Source organism: Haliotis rufescens, unplaced genomic scaffold, assembly GCF_023055435.1.
Source record: "Haliotis rufescens isolate VD_foot unplaced genomic scaffold, xgHalRufe1.0.p SCAF_4, whole genome shotgun sequence".
NCBI lineage: Eukaryota > Metazoa > Mollusca > Gastropoda > Lepetellida > Haliotidae > Haliotis > Haliotis rufescens.
The window spans coordinates 51593504-51613943 of NW_025964112.1; the positions used below are offsets into that span (position 1 = coordinate 51593504).

General features: G+C 39.5%; 1 protein-coding gene across 1 annotated transcript in view; it reads left to right on the forward strand.

Moving 5' to 3' along the window:
* The first annotated feature begins 1229 nt into the window (after positions 1-1229).
* The window catches only part of LOC124150811 (lymphocyte-specific helicase-like), a 32972-nt gene continuing 13761 nt past the window's right edge, over positions 1230-20440 (forward strand). Inside the window, exons 1-13 of the mRNA XM_048382103.1 lie at positions 1230-1395; positions 3057-3196; positions 4277-4350; positions 7807-7971; positions 8669-8866; positions 10144-10183; positions 10647-10723; positions 10897-11136; positions 13421-13534; positions 16340-16522; positions 16898-17121; positions 18310-18435; positions 18818-18920. Coding sequence (XP_048238060.1) covers positions 1394-1395; positions 3057-3196; positions 4277-4350; positions 7807-7971; positions 8669-8866; positions 10144-10183; positions 10647-10723; positions 10897-11136; positions 13421-13534; positions 16340-16522; positions 16898-17121; positions 18310-18435; positions 18818-18920 — 1686 coding nt within the window. The 5' untranslated portion in view covers positions 1230-1393. The remainder of the gene's footprint in view (positions 1396-3056; positions 3197-4276; positions 4351-7806; positions 7972-8668; positions 8867-10143; positions 10184-10646; positions 10724-10896; positions 11137-13420; positions 13535-16339; positions 16523-16897; positions 17122-18309; positions 18436-18817; positions 18921-20440) is intronic.

A 20440-nucleotide genomic window follows, 5' to 3' on the forward strand; every position in this document is an offset into this window, starting at 1 on the left:
TATTGTATGATTTTAGTGTATGATTTCACCGGTCATACAACATGATAGCCGATTTTAAGAAAGTGTTTTTTTCTGAACTGATTTCAATATTTTTGGCATGTATTGCTTGATTAGCCAATCAAACGCCACGGATTCACTTGCAACCTATTTATTACTTACCATGGACATGACCAGGCATTAGCTATACATATGATATCAAGCAACGTTTACATGAGGATCACAACTGCCACCATATTGTGGAGTGCAATTTGAACCTAGTGAGATGATTGGTTGGTTTGTTGTTTATCGCCGCACTCAGCAATATTCCAGCTATATGATGGCGGTCTGTAAATAATCGAGTCTGGACCAGACAATCCAGTGGTTGATATCATGAGCATCGATCCACACAATTGGTATCGATGACATGCATCAACCAAGTCAGCGAATCTTGTTAGAGTGGTAATAAGTGTAATATTTGGGATAACACTTTCTGAGTAAAGTACAGATTCTAGTACATTCAGATTCATAGTATTTGTACTTTACTCAGAATGTGTTATCCCAAATTTAACATTTGTTACATTTGACCATGTATTTTCTTAATGGTTTTGCATTTTTATAGTGAGAGTAATATTGAATATACAGGTCAAATATTGATTCATCCCCTTGCATACCGAGATATCCCATGGGATGGAGATGGACCGATGTGTTAAGCTGTCTTTAGCCCCCCAAACACTGGTGACGATTCAATTAATTACAAACCGTTTTCAAGTGAGGTTTTAGAGATGATGTTTTGTGCAAATGCAATTGCAGATCTCGACGCAGCCCTATGCGCTTTTAGCCCCTTATGTAGACGTTTGCCCAGTCAAAATTAACAGTTTTGTAACGCTAGCATTGCGCTTATAGACAGGAGTCCAGTTATAGTTGACACTTTTCAACACACGCAAATATTAATGAATCATGCAAATGTCTTACGCTAAAACCCAGGCATAGTTGACTTTGACTGTAATAAATCCCCATTTAGACGCACACCAGACGTTCCCTGTTGACTTGTCATGCGTCTGAATCCATATTTAGAAACATATTTAGATAAAACAGCGAAAAGCTGCAAAATTACTTATGCGGCGTAAAGAAATATAAATAAATAACATTATAAGGGTTTACCACTCACCCTTGAATGACAGGGAACAAAGCACTAAAACAAATCGCTCAAACGGAACATACGTTTGAACTTTGACATACGACCACCTTGACCTCCAACAGCGCCATCTATTTGGCGGGAATGAATGTCTTACAGAGCTGTACATCCTAACTGTTTCTGCTGATAGTGCACTAAATGCGTGTTGCATGATTGTGTTAGCGGTATAAAAACAACAACAATCGTTCCAAGACGCGTTGGAGATTTTTCTTTTGAAACATGTAAGTATGGTGTTTTCAAATATCTTGTTCGTCTGCAATACACCTGTGGCGTCTGTAATGGGAAAGATAGGTTTGAAATGCAAGCATATGCTATAGAGTGACTTTCATTTCGTTCGGAGCATTGATAACAAATACATACTCAAAGTATAGTGTATAAAATATTCAACGATGCTGTATCTATTGGGTACGGTTTTAATTAATTGTTGCAATCAACATGAAACAAAAATAAACAAATTCTAAATGTTGTTTAATTTGGACACCTTTATTGGGTCTAATAAAAGAAATAGATAAACTAAATAATGCCTACATAATGACTGCATTGAAGGCAAATTTGTTTAATTGTTTGTTGTCTAACGCAGAACTCCGCAATATTATTCCACCTTTATGACAGCGGTCTGTAAATAATCAAGTCTGGACCTGACAATCCAGTGATTGACATCAAGAACACCCAAATGGGATATGATGACGTTGCATCAACCAAGTCAGCAAGTCTGACCACCTGACCCTGTTAGTCGCCTTTTGCAAAAAGCAAAGTCTCCTTTTATGGCGAGCATGGGTTGCTGAGGACCTATTCTACCAATGCTTTAAGCCAAGTAGGGTCAGATTATCCAGATGCTTGTCAGATGCCGATATACTTAATTTGGCATCATTTCACATTTAACCCCACATTGATTGTACCCATTGATCTCGCATCAACATCAATAAGAAAGTAGAAACTTTTTTTTAATTCCTCATAACCATTGATAACTTTCTTGCCAATTGGTTGTCTTTTGGATAAAAAGATCAACAAACTTTTCCTTGCTGCCTGTGATAATAGTATATAGTACTATATACTGTACATAAACTTTGTTTCTTGTTATTTTCTCACACAGAAAAGTTGACTTGACTCAGTGTCATGTTGATGGGTATTAGTCAGTTGTCACTTGTCCTTCTTTACCATTATGAGTGAGTCTATGGACTCTATTCTCAGTCTAATGACTGGGTTTTCCACAAAAAATTTGGTACATGCAGTATTGAGATACATATCGTATCGTGATTTCTGTATCAAGATATGAATCATACCATGTGACACCTGTATGTTGACATCCCTAGTGGTCCATATGATAAAAAGACTTCATGAGCATCAGTCCACGCAATTGGGATACGATGACATGCATCAACCAAGTAAGCAAGCCTGACCACCTGATCCCGTTGGTCGCCTCTTGCGACAAGCATAGTCGCCTTTTATGGCAAGCATGGGTTGCAGAAGACCTACTACTACCATATTCGACGAAATAAGCGCTCTCAAAATTAGAAATAGGGGGCTCTTATTAGAATATTATTTTGGTGAAAAAAACCATAGTTGAACATGTTGAAAGATAAATTTCGTTGTTTATGCTGACAGCCTGAAATGTTTATGTACAACAGATATATTTTTCCAGAATTCAATTGCCCATAAATAAGGGTGCATATAACACACATGTGCGTATTATACGGTACCTAACAAAAAAGTCTTGCGTACATTGATCAATCGGAAGGGATGCAAATTGGGCTTGTTCACTAGCCAATATATCAGCAAATATCGCCGTGGGCGCTTATTAGAGCGGGGCGCTTATTACGTCGAATACGGTACTTCTACTTTTAGTTCTGAATTCATATGGTCATTTGTCCTTCTCACTTAGGTCAGCTGTTGAGGTTCTTCAGACTGCCGGGCGCAGCGACTCTCCAGCTAAACCCAAAGACTCGGCAGATGTACCCGTGGAGGAGGCTAATGAAGGCCGGGATCCCATGGAGACGGAAGACCCACTGCCTAACGTAGAGGGTATGCAGTGTTCCCACTGGCTTTTGAAACTGCCTGTCCTGTTGGACTGACAACACTCAAAATTAGGACCGCCTCCGTGGTCTAGTGGTAGAGCGTCCGCCCGGAGAGCGGAAGGTCCGGGGTTCGATCCCCGACCGCGTCATATCAAAAGACGTTAAAAGATGGTACTTGTTGTTACCCTGTCTGGCGCTCGGCATTAAGGGGCTAAACAAGGACTGGTCGGCTCGGAGTCAGTATACTGTGTCTGAGTGGGGTATTCATGTTCAACTGCGGCATGGTATCTCAGTGAGCTAGCACTATAAATCGGCATCAGTCCGGACTAGTACAAGCAGCCACACAAACACACACACGTTCATGCACGTCGCTATATAAGTGCAATAATCTTGGACGCGACGTTAAACCCCATTTCACCTCACCTCACTAAAAATTACCAGTCCCCTCCTAATTTGTGTCAGTCCCAACTTTCAACAATTAAACAAAAACATATAAAAATTACCTAGTTTTAATTCATTCAACATGACATCTCTGAAGTAATTTAGTTAGCTCTACACGTCATTCACACAAAGTTCAGTCACTATTTTCTCCTCTTATTTTTTGTATTTCAAGAGTAAGTCGCTACAAATATATATATGTAACCTAGAATCAACGCAAAATGTTATTTCCTTGCACTGAAAATATACAAGGGGAAACCCTGAAGGTAACATACATTCTTCGAAAAATATGCTTATATGAATATCGCCGATTATTTTGTTCAACAACAAATATTTATAAGGTACTCTATTTGCTAGTCCACAGGGACTGGCAGTCACATGCATTACCGGTCCTAGCCAAATTTTTCGGGTAAAAAACTGGTAATTACCGGTAAAGGGGAACACTGGGGTATGTCACACATGTGATTGTGTAAAATGGATTTGCCATCACACTTATGTTGTGCGCCCAAGGGCCCACGATATCCAGTTTTGATGCGTTAATTATTACAATAATTTGTCAATGATACAGAAACACAGCCTAGATCTAACCCTGGGGTTAGCCACATGAAGCTATGATCGTGGTTACATGTCTTCTTTGTTTGTTTGCCAGAGGATGTGACGAAGATTCTTGTAAAGATGGAGCCCAGGACAGAGATGGCTGACAGTGGAGGAGACTCAACTGTGGTACGTGAAAGGGTTCTGTGCCCTGGGGGATTCTGGGTCGAACTGATACCAATCTCATTAAAATCAGATCTTAGTTCTCGCTACCGCTAAACAAACATCTGAGGACATCCCATTATGGGTCACGTCACAACGACCTTTCATCCAACCAGTCAGAGCGTCGCTTACCAGATCATGAAAGTGATAGTCGGAATATGTTTTCTCATCATGCAACCTCGAAATATTTAACAGAGGGTATTCCGAATGACAGATACGAGTTTTATGATTACATCCATACAATCTAGGCCATCTATAAGCCATTCCAGAATGTTGTTTCGGTCAGTTTTGAAATTTTTAATCGAGAATACGTCAAAATATGTTTCAAAGCGTAGTCGCCAGTTTGAAACTAGTGTTGTGAAGCTCGAGAAAGTTGCGTTCTTATTGGCTAATGTCGATTTCTTGTCAGTCATTTCATTGGTCGGTCATGAAAGGTCGTTCTGACGTGACCCGTAATGGGATGTGCTCAGATCTTTGTTTACTGGTAGCAAAAACTAAGATCTGATTTTATTGAGATTGAACTGATCCCTGGTTAGCTGTGCCATGGTGTCGATGTCCTGCTCTTCTTTTGCTATGAGACATTTACTGTTTTCTAGGGCTGGGACAGGTAACTCAGGTACTCAGGTTGGGTGGGGTAGGACCCGGGTACCCACAGGACTACATGGACCCGTGGTTAGTCATGTGACTTATTGTTTGGTGAAAAAAACTCACTATAACTTTGTGGTTACACTTCTTTCTGACGATCCATCTATTCCTTTTGACTTGCACATGTTTGAGTAAAGATAACGCTTCAGTCAACTTCTGTGTACGCATGATCAGATCGTTTAATACATGTATAAATAGTTACTGCCTGGGCTGCGGTGAAACAATTCCCGATCAGACATCTTGTTCCCAACTCTTGTGACCTGCAGCGGGTACCCGGGTAGGGTCGGGTAATAGGGGGTCGGATACCCGGGTAGTAGATTTGGACTCGTCCCAGCCCTACTGTTTACCAATACAAAGCAACGATTTCCTCCACTGTATCTATATAATGTAGTCCGATGTAGGGCTGGCTGAAGAGATCGATAATCAGAATTATCGTAGATGGGAAGAACTATTAACTATTTTAGATATGAAATTGTTGTCATTGATAATAACTTCTATAAAATATTGTGATGAAATAAAGTTTAGATTTACTGAAACAGACTTGTTATTGTCAATAATGTCAATTGTCGAAGACTGAAGCACCTGCTTCTGTTATATCTCAAATCTTTACAAAATAATCTATGTATAAATGTGTCACTGCTCACCAGTTGTGTGAAATATGTTGATATTGTTTTGACTTATTTGCTTAAAGTTACTCCTCCGATCTTTATCGATAATTGATTGATATTTAGCAAGTGATCATCGATCTCTGTAATCTATATTGATAGCCAGTCCTAATCTGATGTTTATTTTGAAGCAGCCTTCGCAAGCTCAGCCCAAGTTCATGTTACAGAATATCTTGGAATATTTTGTGACAAAATGATTATGACCAATGGTCTATGATAAGATCCCGACCATTTCGCAACATGAGCGACCCGTGAAGATTCAGGGTAGAATAGGTCTTAAGTATCCCATACTTTATGTAAATGGTGACTGTGCTTGTCGTAAGAGACGACTAATGGGATCGGGTGGTCTTCCTCGCTGACTTGGTTGATGCATGTCATCGTATCCCAATCCCTGTCTGTAAATAATCAAGTCTGGATCAGACAATCCAGTGACATATTGTCAAGTTATGTTGATATCGTAATGTTAGGTCATTTGCACTTTGATGATCAGACAACCAATAAACAAGAGACTTAATGTCAAGTTTGGCTTTTTGTGTTGTTATCCCCCGCCGCGCGAAAGCGCGAAGCGGGGGATATAGTATTCACGACCGTCCGTACGTCCGTCCGTCCGTCCGTACGTCCCACCTGTTTGTTGCCGCGATATCTCAAGAACTATACACTGGATTGTCTTCATATTTGGAACTATAGTGTATATACAGACTCCGCAGACACCAGTCGGTTTTGGTGACCTTGATCCCATTTTCAAGGTCACAGCAGGCAAATCTGCTTTTAGAGTTGGAAAACGGTGTTGCCGCGATATCTCAAGAACTAAACCTCTCGATTGTCTTCATATTTGGAACTATGGTGTATATACAGACACCACAGACACCAGTCGGTTTTGGTGACCTTGACCCCATTTTCAAGGTCACAGCAGGCAAATCTGCTTTTGGAGTTAGAAAACGGTGTTGCCGCGATATCTCAAGAACTAATCGCTGGATTGTCTTCATATTTGGAACTATAGTGTATATACAGACTCCGCAGACACCAGTCAGTTTTGGTGACATTGACCCCATTTTAAAGGTCACAGCAGGCATATCTGCTTTTAGAGTTGGAAAACAGTGTTGCCACGATATCTCAAGAACTAAACACTGGATTGTCTTCATATTTGGAACTATGGTGTATATACAGACTCCGCAGACACCAGTCGGTTTTGGTGACCTTGATCCCATTTTCAAGGTCACAGCAGACAAATCTGCTTTTAGAGTTGGAAAACGGTGTTGCCGCGATATCTCAAGAACTAAACACTGGATTGTCTTCATATTTGGAACTATGGTGTATATACAGACTCCGCAGACACCAGTCGGTTTTGGTGACCTTGATCCCATTTTCAAGGTCACAGCAGACAAATCTGCTTTTAGAGTTGGAAAACGGTGTTGCTGCGATATCTCAAGAACTAAACACTGGATTGTCTTCATATTTGGAACTATGGTGTATATACAGACACCGCAGACACCAGTCGGTTTTGGTGACCTTGACCCCATTTTCAAGGTCACAGCAGGCAAATCTGCTTTTAGAGTTGGAAAACGGTGTTGCCGCGATATCTCAAGAACTAAACCTCTCGATTGTCTTCATATTTGGAACTATGGTGTATATACAGACACCGCATACACCTGTCAGATTTGGTGACCTTGATCCCATTTTCAAGGTCACAGCAGGCAAATCTGCTTTTAGAGTTGGAAAACGGTGTTGCCGCGATATCTCAAGAACTAATCGCTGGATTGTCTTCATATTTGGAACTATAGTGTATATACAGACACCGCATACACCTGTCAGATTTGGTGACCTTGACCCCATTTTCAAGGTCACAGCAGGCAAATCTGTTTTTGGAGTTGGAAAACGGTGTTGCCACAATATCTCAAGAACTAATCGCTGGATTTTCTTCATATTTGGTACTATGGTGTATATGGCGGGGGATATTTCGTCACTCTGTGACAAATACTTGTTTTAAATATTACAATAAGAAGGTCCAAATTTAGAACAAAGGGATGTTTTTCAGTTTAGAATGCCAGATAAAATTCCTGCCTTGTAGTCTTCTTTGACTGGCTAATACCCTTCCGTTCAAATCTGTTTCTAGAAAACCGAAGAGCTGTCGATAAAGCCGGAAGATGTGACGGAGGCACTGTCGATAAAGCCTGAAATCAGGGAAGGCGTTGTGACGGAGGAGATGGTCAAGGAGGAACAAGAGCTCCAGAGTCAGGCGATAGAGAAAGAGAAGAAACTGGCAGAGGATCAGGAAAAGGTAGGGCAGATGTGATTATGTCTCCCATTGGGATTCCAGGTTAGTTTTGGTCCTGCTGGTTGTAAGACACACCAAATGGATCGTGTGGTCAGATTCCGCCATGCCCCGAAGGTGTCGATCGTTGCTCACAATATCAATTACTGTTTTTTCCGGTCCAGATTCGATTATATATAAATAAATAAATAAATAAATTGATATTGTGAGCAACTATCCACACCTTAGGGGCATGACGGAATCTATATATAGCTGGTAACTCTTCTGTCTGTATTTTATTTTTAAGACAACTTACGTCTTTTAACGCCTTGTATATTCTCAAGTAATTGTTTGCATTATTTCAACTGAGTCACGATACATTTTGTCTCTTATTATTCGTGAAATTCTCAATATTTCTGATGTCTGAATGTGGGCAGGCAACGTTTATGGGTCACCTGCGCGACTGTCTTCTTGGGTTTTAAAATTATTTCAAACACTCGCTGACTTGGTTGATGCATGACATCGTATCCCAATTGCGTGAAATGATGCTCATGATATCAATCCCTGGATTGCCTGGTCCAGACTCGATTATTTACAGACCGCCGTCATATAGCTGGAATATTGCTGACTGTGGCGTAAAACAACAAACCAACCAACCAACCAAATCCTAATGTACAATGTCTCTTTCTGTAATTTGTGATTGTGTGTTATGTTTGGTCATCAGCTTTGGAAACAAATGACGGATGAAGATCGTAACCAGCGCTACCAACGTCTGAAGTTCTTGTTGAGCAAAAGCAACATGTACACACAGTACCTGATAGATCGTATGGACAGACAGACAGAGGAAGAGAAGAAGAAAAAGGAAAGACAGTTGAAGAGGCTGAAGAAAAAGGAGGACAAACTCAAAGAACAACAGACAAAGGTTGGTGCTTAGTTCGTGGACACGTGAAAATCTGGGGTAGAATAGGTCTTCAGCAACCCTTGCTGCCTGTAAAAGGCAACTTTGCTTGTTGTAAGAGGCGACTAACGGATCGGGTGGTCAGGCTGGCTAACTTGGTTGATGCATGTCATCTTATGGTTGCTCATGACATCAATCACTGGATTGTCTGGTCCAGACTCGATTATTTACAAACTGCTGTCATATAGCTGGAATATTGCTGAGTGCAGCGTTAAACAACAAACAAACAAACAAACAATAATTGTTGTTATTTGTAGAATGGGTGTACCCATATACTGCACATAACCACACTCCCAGGAAGCAGAAGAACTTTCTTCGTGTGATTTACAAACATCAACATCTTTGTACATTGACCAAATAATTTATTAAGTTCAGTGGTATGATACACAGTACCCGTTGCTGTATTCAAATACAAACACAAACGAACACATGATTACGATGACCGTTAAACAACAAACAAACAAACAAGTTTAGCTTGTGTTCCTGGTACCTTGTCAGACCTGTTCACTCCTATGGTTTCTCTGAAGTTCCTGCTAATTTTGAAGAAATATATGGGACCAGGCTACAACCTGGCTATGTCCGGAGCAACTAGATATTCATGTCAACATGCACCGGGTGCAAGTTCCTTCAATTGGGCTCTGTGCTTTCTTTCCATACCATGCTCTGTTATGTGAACTGAGCTCTGATCATGAACAAGTTGCTCTGTACTATTTACATCAATGTTCTGGTGAACGCTGTGAAGTCCGACACTGTAGAAACCACACTGTCTGCCATGGTCAGTCCCTGCTGTATTCTGCGGTCTCAAAAAACAGTCTGCGACTTTATCCACTAGTCCAAAGCCCCTGTCTACTAAAATTACTTCTGGTCCAGTAAGATGTGTTTGAACTAGTCCATATACCTTGCCCAATATCTATTGAATATAATACCAAAATAGAAATTCAGACTACTAGACTCAAATACTTTGGGCACAGACTGAGAAAATCACATTTCCTGAAGAACTTGCGCAGAATGTTCCAGTTTTCTGCTGCAGAATTTGTCATATACACTGCAGAAATTTAACATGCGGGGCGAAATAAATGGTTAAATGAAATCACTGTCCTGATTTCGTTTGAAAATGAAGTTAACTTTTGTATTATTACTTAACGGAAATGCATGCCTATATGTTTACACTAGTGTAATATTTTGTTTATTCCAATGAATGTTTTGTTGAACTAAGTCTCCTCTTTACGCTTACATTACAGGAACAGGAGGCGGTGGAATCCAGCAGTCAGTCCAGTGATGGTGAGTTTGACTTTTGGTGAGTCAGCCACTGTCCCATCAAGGGAGTCGAGGCTAACTATGCTGTTGTAAGAAGCAAGGTCAGGGTCGGTGATCTGGATGACTGCATGTCATCGTACCCTGACCAATTACAGTGATGTTGGCACACATATACCAAATGAATTGCTGTGACCCGTGAAGATCCGGGGTAGAACAGGTCTTCAGCAACCCATGCTTGCCGTAAAAGGTGACTATGCTTGTCGCAAAAGGCGACTACGGGATCGGTTGGTCAGGTTTGCTGACTTGGTTGATGCATGTCATCGATCCCAATTGCATGGATCGATGTTCATGATGTCTATCACTGGATCGTCTGGTCCAGGCTCGATTATTTACAGACCGCTATCATATTGCTGGAATATAGTGCTGAGTGCGGCATTAAACAAAAAAAACAAAAAACAACTTCTAGTGAAAACACTTCCGTTTCCAGTTTCAGAGACATCTACCAGGAGGTCGAGAAAAAGAAAATCAGACCTGATGGCTCCAGAACCTGTCAGCTCAACAAAAGTAGGATTATGTACTTAGATAAATAATCAGTTGTCATAGCAATTGTTCTATTTTTATTCGATCAATCAGGGAAAAAACAATATTAACAAATATTTTGTAAAATTTAATGTAAACTTGATGACTGACTTTCAGTGATACGACAAAGGTGATAACTTGTTTTGTATCTTTCTTAGACCCCTGGGAAAAAATCCAAGAGAAACACGAAGACGGAGCAAACTACTGCAACACCAAGTGAGGACAAGGAAAACTCTGCAACAAGTGATAACACTCAAGAAGAACCCTCTGTTAAAGCAGGACAGAAAACAACAGAGACAAGTGATCGGACCGCGATTGCAACAACAGAGGATACCACAGAGAAGGCGGGTCCAGGAAGTTCAACAACGGAGGAAGTGGGGGAAGACAATGAAGAGGAGGTAGGAATATTTGTCTTGTGTCTGAAGACAATTGGCCATACATCTGAAGGTGTAGAGAATTAGGAATACAAATTTTTCATGGATCTTGTTACATCAAGGTAATTATTGAGATACAGTAAACTACGGTTATAACGAACTCAAAGTGACCACTAATTTTAGTTCGTAATAACCGTAGTTCGTTATAAGCATGTATCCAGCATATATATACTACTCAAAAGAAGTTAAGGATCACCCGATTCTTTCATATTGGTAAAGTTAATCTGTCATGGCATGAGAGATTAAATATTGTAATATGAAAGAATCAGGTGATCCTTAACTTCTTTTGTGTAGTATACAACAAATGTCCGGGACTAAATTTTTTGTTTGTTATATCAGTAAGTTCGTTATAAGTGTGTTTGTTATAAACGTAGTTTACTGTACATGCCATTACAATCTATGCATTATAGTTCCTAGTCAGTAGTTTACTGTACATGCCATTACAATCTATGCATTATAGTTCCTAGTCAGTAGTTTACTGTACATGCCGTCACAATCTATGCATTATAGTTCCTAGTCAGTAGTTTACTGTACATGCCATTACAATCTATGCATTATAGTTCCTAGTCAGTAGTTTACTGTACATGCCATTACAATCTATGCATTATAGTTCCTAGTCAGTAGTTTACTGTACATGCCATCACAATCTATGCATTATAGTTCCTAGTCAGTAGTTTACTGTACATGCCATCACAATCTATGCATTATAGTTCCTAGTTAGTAGTTTACTGTACATGCCATTACAATCTATGCATTATAGTTCCTAGTCAGTAGTTTACTGTACATGCCATCACAATCTATGCATTATAGTTCCTAGTCAGTAGTTTACTGTACATGCCATCACAATCTATGCATTATAGTTCCTAGTCAGTAGTTTACTGTTCATGCCATTACAATCTATGCATTATAGTTCCTAGTCAGTAGTTTACTGTACATGCCATTACAATCTATGCATTATAGTTCCTAGTCAGTAGTTTACTGTACATGCCATTACAATCTATGCATTATAGTTCCTAGTCAGACTTTCAGTGCACTTTTTAAATTAAACAAAATTCTCATTCCTTCAACGACTGAGAAGAGGGGGTAATAAGATTTGTCTGATGTCTAGAGACAATACACCATGTGGGAGTAGGGGCAGAGATTCAGCAATTCATTTAATGAGTGACTCAAGGTCTGAGTCGTATTTCATTATGATAGGATATTTCAAATAAAATGTTTGATAACGTGTTGAGGCTTGAGACATTATTCTAACCATAATGATTTTAACCTCCCTGTTGCAAGGAATTTGGAACACTTTTCTGTATGATCATGTGCATAATTTGTGTCATGTTCATCAAAGAACATAGCAGGACTATTGCATCACAGATTCCAATCTAAGTGCCCTTGGCAGGCAACTTGGGAAATATCATTATTTTGTTCAAAAATAGGATATTTTTTAAAAGGTTCTTTTCTTGAATTCAAAGGTATTTCAACATTAAATACAATGATATTAAACAAAGGCTTAATAGAATAAAAGAATTGGTTCTTGGGCAATGTTTTTTGAAAATATAGTGCGCTCGGGCGGTGTCTTGTTTTGGGGAGGAAAGGGGGGGGGTGTTCAAACCAGTATGTAACCTAATAAGCAGTTTTGTAACCAAATAAAAGTTTTGTACAATCAACCAGGGAAAGTGCCTCCCTACATAAATGTATTCCTTGATGAGTAAAATAGTGGAATACAGTATTTGGCTACTGTTGGATTTGGAATATTTAAAGATTTTTAGGGTTTTTTTAAAAACGGAAATAAAAATGAAACATGCAGCGGACTTGAAGTGGGCAGTGCCTGAGAACCAAGATTTTTAAAAAAGATTTTAGCCTAAGCATTGAAGCCTCTTTTTCCATATATGTCCCTTTATCAGAGAAATACAAGTCATTTTTCAAAGCCATAACATTAGTTATAAACTTGTAAATAAGATATGATTCATAACCACAGGCTTATGATATTTTCTGAATCGTACAATGGACTCTGGGTTTAGCCGAGATTTTTTTGTGGCTATGGAAGGGGTTTTGTCACTTTTATTTAGTTGTAAATGTAACAGCATTACTTGGGAAATTTTGATTCCAATGTTGGGATTTCTATTGACATTTACTGCAGATTTGGGGCCGAATATATGTTTTGTCAGGTCTCAATAATCCCTGTGCTTATAGCAACAGAAAACAAAGTAACCAATATTCAAGTAGAAATGTATTTTGTATGTGTTATTTTGTGCAGCTGCCGATTCCGCGGAGAATGATAGGCGGACAAGAAGCCCTGGCTGGTCAGCCGTTGATGTTCAGTGGCGGAGTACTTCGGCAGTATCAGATGAATGGATACAACTGGCTCAAGGTGAGCAACACAGCATCAATAGCTGCATACTTGCTGCCTCAGTGTAAACCAATAATCACTCTCTCTTTCTTGAAAGACAGGGTGCAGACAGGGCTTGAAAAGGGCTTGATTTTTAGCATTTTATAGGGGGTAATAAAATGGACACTGTCAGTCCGTGTGTCTGTGCAAGATGTTGTTTCCGGAGCAGATCTTGAAATAGTATTTCTTCACCAAACTCGGCACATAGATAGGTCTAGTGGTGAACTGTTGCCTTTTGATGGTTTGGGATTTTAGAAAAAAAATTTTTTTTAGAGTTTCCATGGCAACAAGTTTGACTTAGGCTGGCACTGGCAGTACTGCTCATTTTCAGAGCATAACTTGAAAACCTTACAATATTTCTGCACATTGAAAGGTCTAATGGTGAACTGGGAACTTTTGATAGTTTGGGATTTTTGAGAATTTTGTTTTTCAAGTTTCCATGGCAACAAGTTTGACTTAAGCTGGAAATGGCGGTAGTGCTTGTTTCCAGAGGTTATCTGGAAAACCATACAATATTTCTTCACCAAAATTGTCACATAGATGTGTCTAGTGGTGAACTGGTGACTTTTGATAGATTTGGATTTTCGGAAAATATATTTTTCGTGTTTCCATGCCAGCAAGTTAGACAAGGCTGGAAATGGCGGATCTGAAAAAAACCGTACAATTTCAACACCAAACTTGGGACATAGATAGGTCTAGTGGTGAACTGGTGCATTTTGATAGTTTAGGATTTCAAGTTTTTCATTTTATTTTATTTTCGAGTTTCCATGGCAACAAGTTTTGCTTAGGCTGGAATGGTGGTATTGCTTGTTTCCGGAGCAGATTTGGAAATCTGTGCAATATTTGTTATCAAACTTGTCACACAGATAGGTCCCACAGTGAACTGGTGCCTTTTGATAGTTTTGTACTTTTGAATTTTTTTTTATTTTATTTATCATGGCAACAAAGTATATTTATAATTAGTTGACATGTTCACTAGGGTGATAGTGATGACTTAGTCCTCTTGTTTGGAATACAAACTTGCCTGTGAATGTGATAAGACTGTGTGATAAGGAGCTGATTTTTTATACCTTGTTTGCAAGATCGACACATGATTGCTTGAATTACTTGTGTTTTACCAAATGAGTGTGACAGCAATCCAGGATGAGTTACTTCCCTAATGTCATGGCCCTGAGTGTTTGCGTCTTGCTTGTGTTACTTATTTGCCTTGAATTTGACGGAAAGTGCCTCGAAAAAGCGTTGAAAAGGCCTTGAAATTGTTGAGGACATATCTGTACCAACCCTGAATGATGTTTTTGGTATTGGTTTTCATATACCACTGTTTTTCACCACTGGCCTCTCTTGTTGCAATATGTACTCAAAAGGAGTTAAAAAACACCAGAACAGATTGGTTAATCTGCCACGGCCTATAGTCATAGTCAGATAAATAATCAGGTGTACCTTAACTTCTTTTGAGTAGTATATTAGAACCTGTACATACGTGTCCATGATGATCTGGTTAGTTGTGAGGTATGTGTTTTCATACAAAAACATGGAAAGATGCACTTCACATCAGTGAAGGTTTTTAAGATAAGCTTTTTGAACAAGGCTCTATATTTTCCTGATTCTATGCCAACCGTGGAACTGCTTCCTTTTGTATTTGGGGAACTTTAATATGAACTACATCTCATTTGAAATCCCCAAGAATGCAACTTTACCTGAAACATTGATGATGTTTACTAGCCTGCATTGTGATAATAATTTGCGTCAGGATACCTTTAACAGTAGATAGACTCTGGCTTGTGGCTAGTGCTACCCTATGTCCTTGAATCACTTTAAAGGTTGACTGTATAACTTCAGTTGGACAAAAATTTTCTTCTTCTTTATAAGTTTTTCGAGTTACACTGTAGCTTGTCAGAACTCTAGAAAAAAATAACCCCTTGAAAATCCGGGTTATTTTCTGTCTTCAACAACCAAAGATTGTCATAAGATGTGATTAACAGGATCGGGTGGTCAGGCTCACTGACCTGGTCGGAAAGCCTAGAGGTTAAACCGTTCGCTCGTCACGCCGAAGACCCAGGTTCGATTCTCGACATGGGTGCAATGTGTGAGGCCCATTTCGGGTGTACCCCACCGTGATATTGCTGGAATATTGCTAAAAGGGGCTTAAAACCAAACTCACTCACTCACTCAATTGTGTAGATAGATGCTCTTCATGTCAATCGCTGAATCGCCTGGTTCAGATGATTTTATTTACACACTGCCGTCATACAGCTGGAATATTGCAGAGTGCTGCTTTAAACAACCAATATGTAAAGAACAAAAATGACTGGAGTCTATTTTTGGTTTAACTCGTTACAAATATGATAATGAATGTATTTTTTCTAAGGGTGTGAGGTATTACTGGTATATCGGTAAATTGACGTGTATTATTTCCATGATATGCAGCAATATAATTTTTTAATGCTTGATATATCGGGTGATTTCAAATTGGGATTTTTACTAAGTGCTTAATGTTGTATACTTGCCAAATGTCTTCGCTGCCCAGGAGCGAGCATCCAGGGCCCCAATATGGCTGTGTATTTATTGACTGAGTAAACATTATGTTGTACCAGCATCTTGTTTTGTTCCATTTATCAACTTCAGTTCATACCTTAATGTATCCGATTGATCCTGAATTAAACATTTGGAATTATACAATATATAGTGATACTTATTGCGATACAGCCTTGTACATTGCAAAATATTGTGATACACTTTAAACCTCCAATACCAATCCCTAAAGTTTTTCTAATATGATCCTTGCAGGTTTTATTTGAGAACGGTGTCAACGGTATCCTGGCTGACGAGATGGGGCTGGGCAAGACAGTGCAGTGCATTGCTCTCTTAGCTCATCTGGTTGCCATGGGCGTGTCCGGCCCCTTCCTTGTTGTGGGCCCTCTATCCACTGTACCCAATTGGTATAGCGAGTTCAAGAGATTCACACCAAAGGTAAGATCTGTAGGAGAAAGTTACAGGAGACTGGCCAACAAAATACTTATTTCTTTCAAGTAGATTGCAAACCAGTAGGGATTCCGGGTGAGGATATATGTCCCCGGCAACTTATGCTGGTCGAAAGAGGCGATTGCTGGAATATTGCTAAAAGTGGCGTAAAGCTGGCTCACTCACTCACTCACTCACTCACTCACTCACTCACTCACTCACTCACTCACTCACTCACTCACTCACTCACTCACTCACTCACTCACTCACTCACTCACTCACTCACTCACTCACTCACTCACTCACTCACTCACTCACTCACTCACTCACTCAAACTTTGAGATTTGTTTTCTAGACTGTCCAAAAATCCACTTTGTCTTTCAGGTACCGGTCATATTGTATCATGGCACCAAAGATGAAAGGCGGACTCTACGGAATAAGATGCGGGTGAAGCATAAGATCAAGACGAACGTGGAAGTCCAACCTGTTATTATCACTTCCTATGAGATAGCCATGAATGATAGGACTTTCATGCAGCACTTTGACTGGAAGTACCTCATTGTAGATGAAGGTCATCGCTTAAAGAACTCACATTGTCGACTTATTAGGTACGAAGCTATGATTTGGAAATAGGTTGTGCTTGTGGATGTTGTGAGAACCTATGTTGGTTGTAAGAGGTGACTTGGTTGATACTGTGTCATTGTATTTCCACTGTCGATTGTTGCTCAAAGTGTCAATCACTGGATTGTCTGGACCCTACCAGGCCGAACCTGTTAAGATCTGGGTTAGAATAGGTTTTCAGTAGCCCATGCATGTCGTAAGAGGCAACTATCGGGATTGGATGGTCAGTCTCGTTGACTTGGATGATGCATGTCATATCCCTATTGCGTGGATCGATGCTCATGATATCAATCACTGGTTTGTCTGATCCAGATTTGATTATTTACAGACCGCCGTCATATAGCTGGAATATTGCTGTGAGCGGTGTTAAACAACAAACAAAAAATCTACCAGGCCACCATCATATTGCTGGAATATTGCTGAATGATGTGTTAGATAAGATTCAAACATTCGCAGTTCCTGAGGCATGGTTTCCTCCGCAGGCACATTAGGTAAGAAGCTATGATTTGGAAATAGGTTGTGCTTGTGGATGTTGTGAGAACCTATGTTGGTTGTAAGAGGTGACTTGGTTGATACTGTGTCATTGTATTTCCACTGTCGATTGTTGCTCAAAGTGTCAATCACTGGATTGTCTGGACCCTACCAGGCCGAACCTGTGAAGATCTGGGTTAGAATAGGTTTTCAGTAGCCCATGCATGTCGTAAGAGGCAACTAACGGGATTGGATGGTCAGTCTCGTTGACTTGGATGATGCATGTCATATCCCTATTGCGTGGATCGATGCTCATGATATCAATCACTGGTTTGTCTAATCCAGATTCGATTATTTATGGTTTCCTCCGCAGGCACAAGACGTTTTGTTTGCATGTTTTCAAATCTTACCTCCTGGATGTTGGCATGTGTTTTATGCCTCCACTTTTCTCAATTTGGGGGCACGGGTGACCCAGTTGTCTAAGGCGTTGCGATTCGTTTGCAGAGTTGCATCCCTTGGGCATGCCAAAAACCTATGACTGTGGGTTTGAATCCCAGTTCGCCCCAATTATGTTTCTAGGTTTGTCAGCACCATACCTTGCTCATGGGTAAGCTGACACTCCGCAATGTAACTGGAATACTGTTAAAAGCGGCGTTAAACCCAACTCACTCATTCACTAAATGCGTTGTTTTGCACTGTTTCAGGGAACTGCGTTTGTACAAAACAACACATCGACTGCTGCTCACTGGAACGCCATTGCAGAACAACCTGGCAGAACTCTGGTCTCTGCTCAACTTTCTGTTACCGGAAATATTTGACGATTTAGGAAGGTGAGGAAATCACTTTACTGAGTTGACTGTAATTCAGTGTTCATTTGTAGGAATACCAATGTCTGGGATGTCTTGCTGGAATTGTGCTTAAAGCAGTGTAAAACCACTGACTCACTCGCTCACTCTGGGTGTGGATAAGAATTCGCTGTGGATGGTTGCTCACAATCTCGATCACTGGATTGTCTGGTCAAGATTTGACTATTTTATAGGCTGCCACCACATGGCTGTAATATGGCAGAGTACGGTGTTAAAGAACAATATCATGACCTAATTGCTTGAAGTTGTTTTGACCCAGTGAATTCATTTTGTTTTTTAGTTCAACTTAAAACTTAGAAAAAGTTGATAAAATGGACCGTTGAAAAATACTGTTTCTCGTTAACAGTTTTGAAGCCTGGTTTGATGTTGCGGGTATTGAAGGAGATGCTGCTGACGAGAGAATTGTAGCCGAAGAACAAAAAGGCAACATCATCTCCATGCTGCATCAGGTTAGCTACAGCAAAAAGCTTCACCTAACTATCTAACTCCCATTGTCTCACTAAAAACCAAACAAATTGCCTCACTGAATTTTATCGGCAGCTATCTGAGTTTGCACCTGGTAAAGAAACTGGCGCCATGTGCTAGAGCTTTTCATAAGACGAATCATCAAATTATACAGGCTTCAGTCTGGATCACAGTATAGACAGTGTATATTCAGTATAGACAGTGTATATTCAGTATAGACGGTATATTCAGTATAGACAGGGTATATTCAGTTTAGACAGGGTATATTCAGTATAGACGGTATATTCAGTTTAGACAGGGTATATTCAGTATAGACGGTATATTCAGTTTAGACAGAGTATATTCAGTTTAGACAAGGTATATTCAGTATAGACGGTATATTCAGTATAGACATGGTATATTCAGTTAAGACGGTATATTCAGTATAGACAGGGTATATTCAGTATAGACGGTATATTCAGTATAGACAGGGTATATTCAGTTAAGACAGGGTATATTCAATTTAGACGGTATATTCAGTATAGACGGTATATTCAGTATACACAGGGTATATTCAGTTTAGACGGTATATTCAGTATAGACAGGGTATATTCAGTTTAGACAGGGTATATTCAGTTTAGACAGGGTATATTCAGTATAGACAGTATATTCAGTATAGACAGTGTATATTCAGTTAAGATGGTATATTCAGCATAGACAGGGTATATTCAGGATAGATGGTATATTCAGTATAGTCAGGGTATATTCAGTTAGACAGGGTATATTCAGTTAGACAGGGTATATTCAGTTTAGACAGGGTATATTCAGTATAGACGGTATATTCAGTATACACAGGGTATATTCAGTTTAGACAGAGTATATTCAGTTTAGACAGGGTATATTCAGTATAGATGGTATAGACAGGGTATATTCAGTTTAGACGGTATATTCAGTATAGACGGTATATTCAGTATAGACACGGTATATTCAGTATAGACAGGGTATATTCAGTATAGACAGGGTATATTCAGTTTAGACGGTATATTCAGTTTAGACAGGGTATATTCAGTATAGACGATATATTCAGTATAGACAGGGTATATTCAGTTTAGACAGGGTATATTCGGATAGACAGGGTATATTCAGTATAGACGGTGTATATTCAGTATAGACAGGGTATGTAAGTTGACATCAGTTTTGAAGATTTCTACAGGGGGTCGTATAATAGGGGGTATTTGGTACTGTAAGATTTGATAATCATTTTAATTACAGTACTTTTATCTTTTTTTTGTCAAGAACGTCAAACAATTGCATTTCTGATTGGTCATCAGCAACTATTTTTTGTAGATCAATATGTTGGCTGTCTGTATTTATATGCAGGTTTATTGTGTGAAAAGGCATAAAATGTCAATTTTATGCAAACACCTTTCTAGTATATATCTTTTGTGTGTCATTAGTAGGGCAACAAAATTGTATTGCGATACAGGAATATGTCAACCGATTTCGAGGGGAAACATTATTTGTG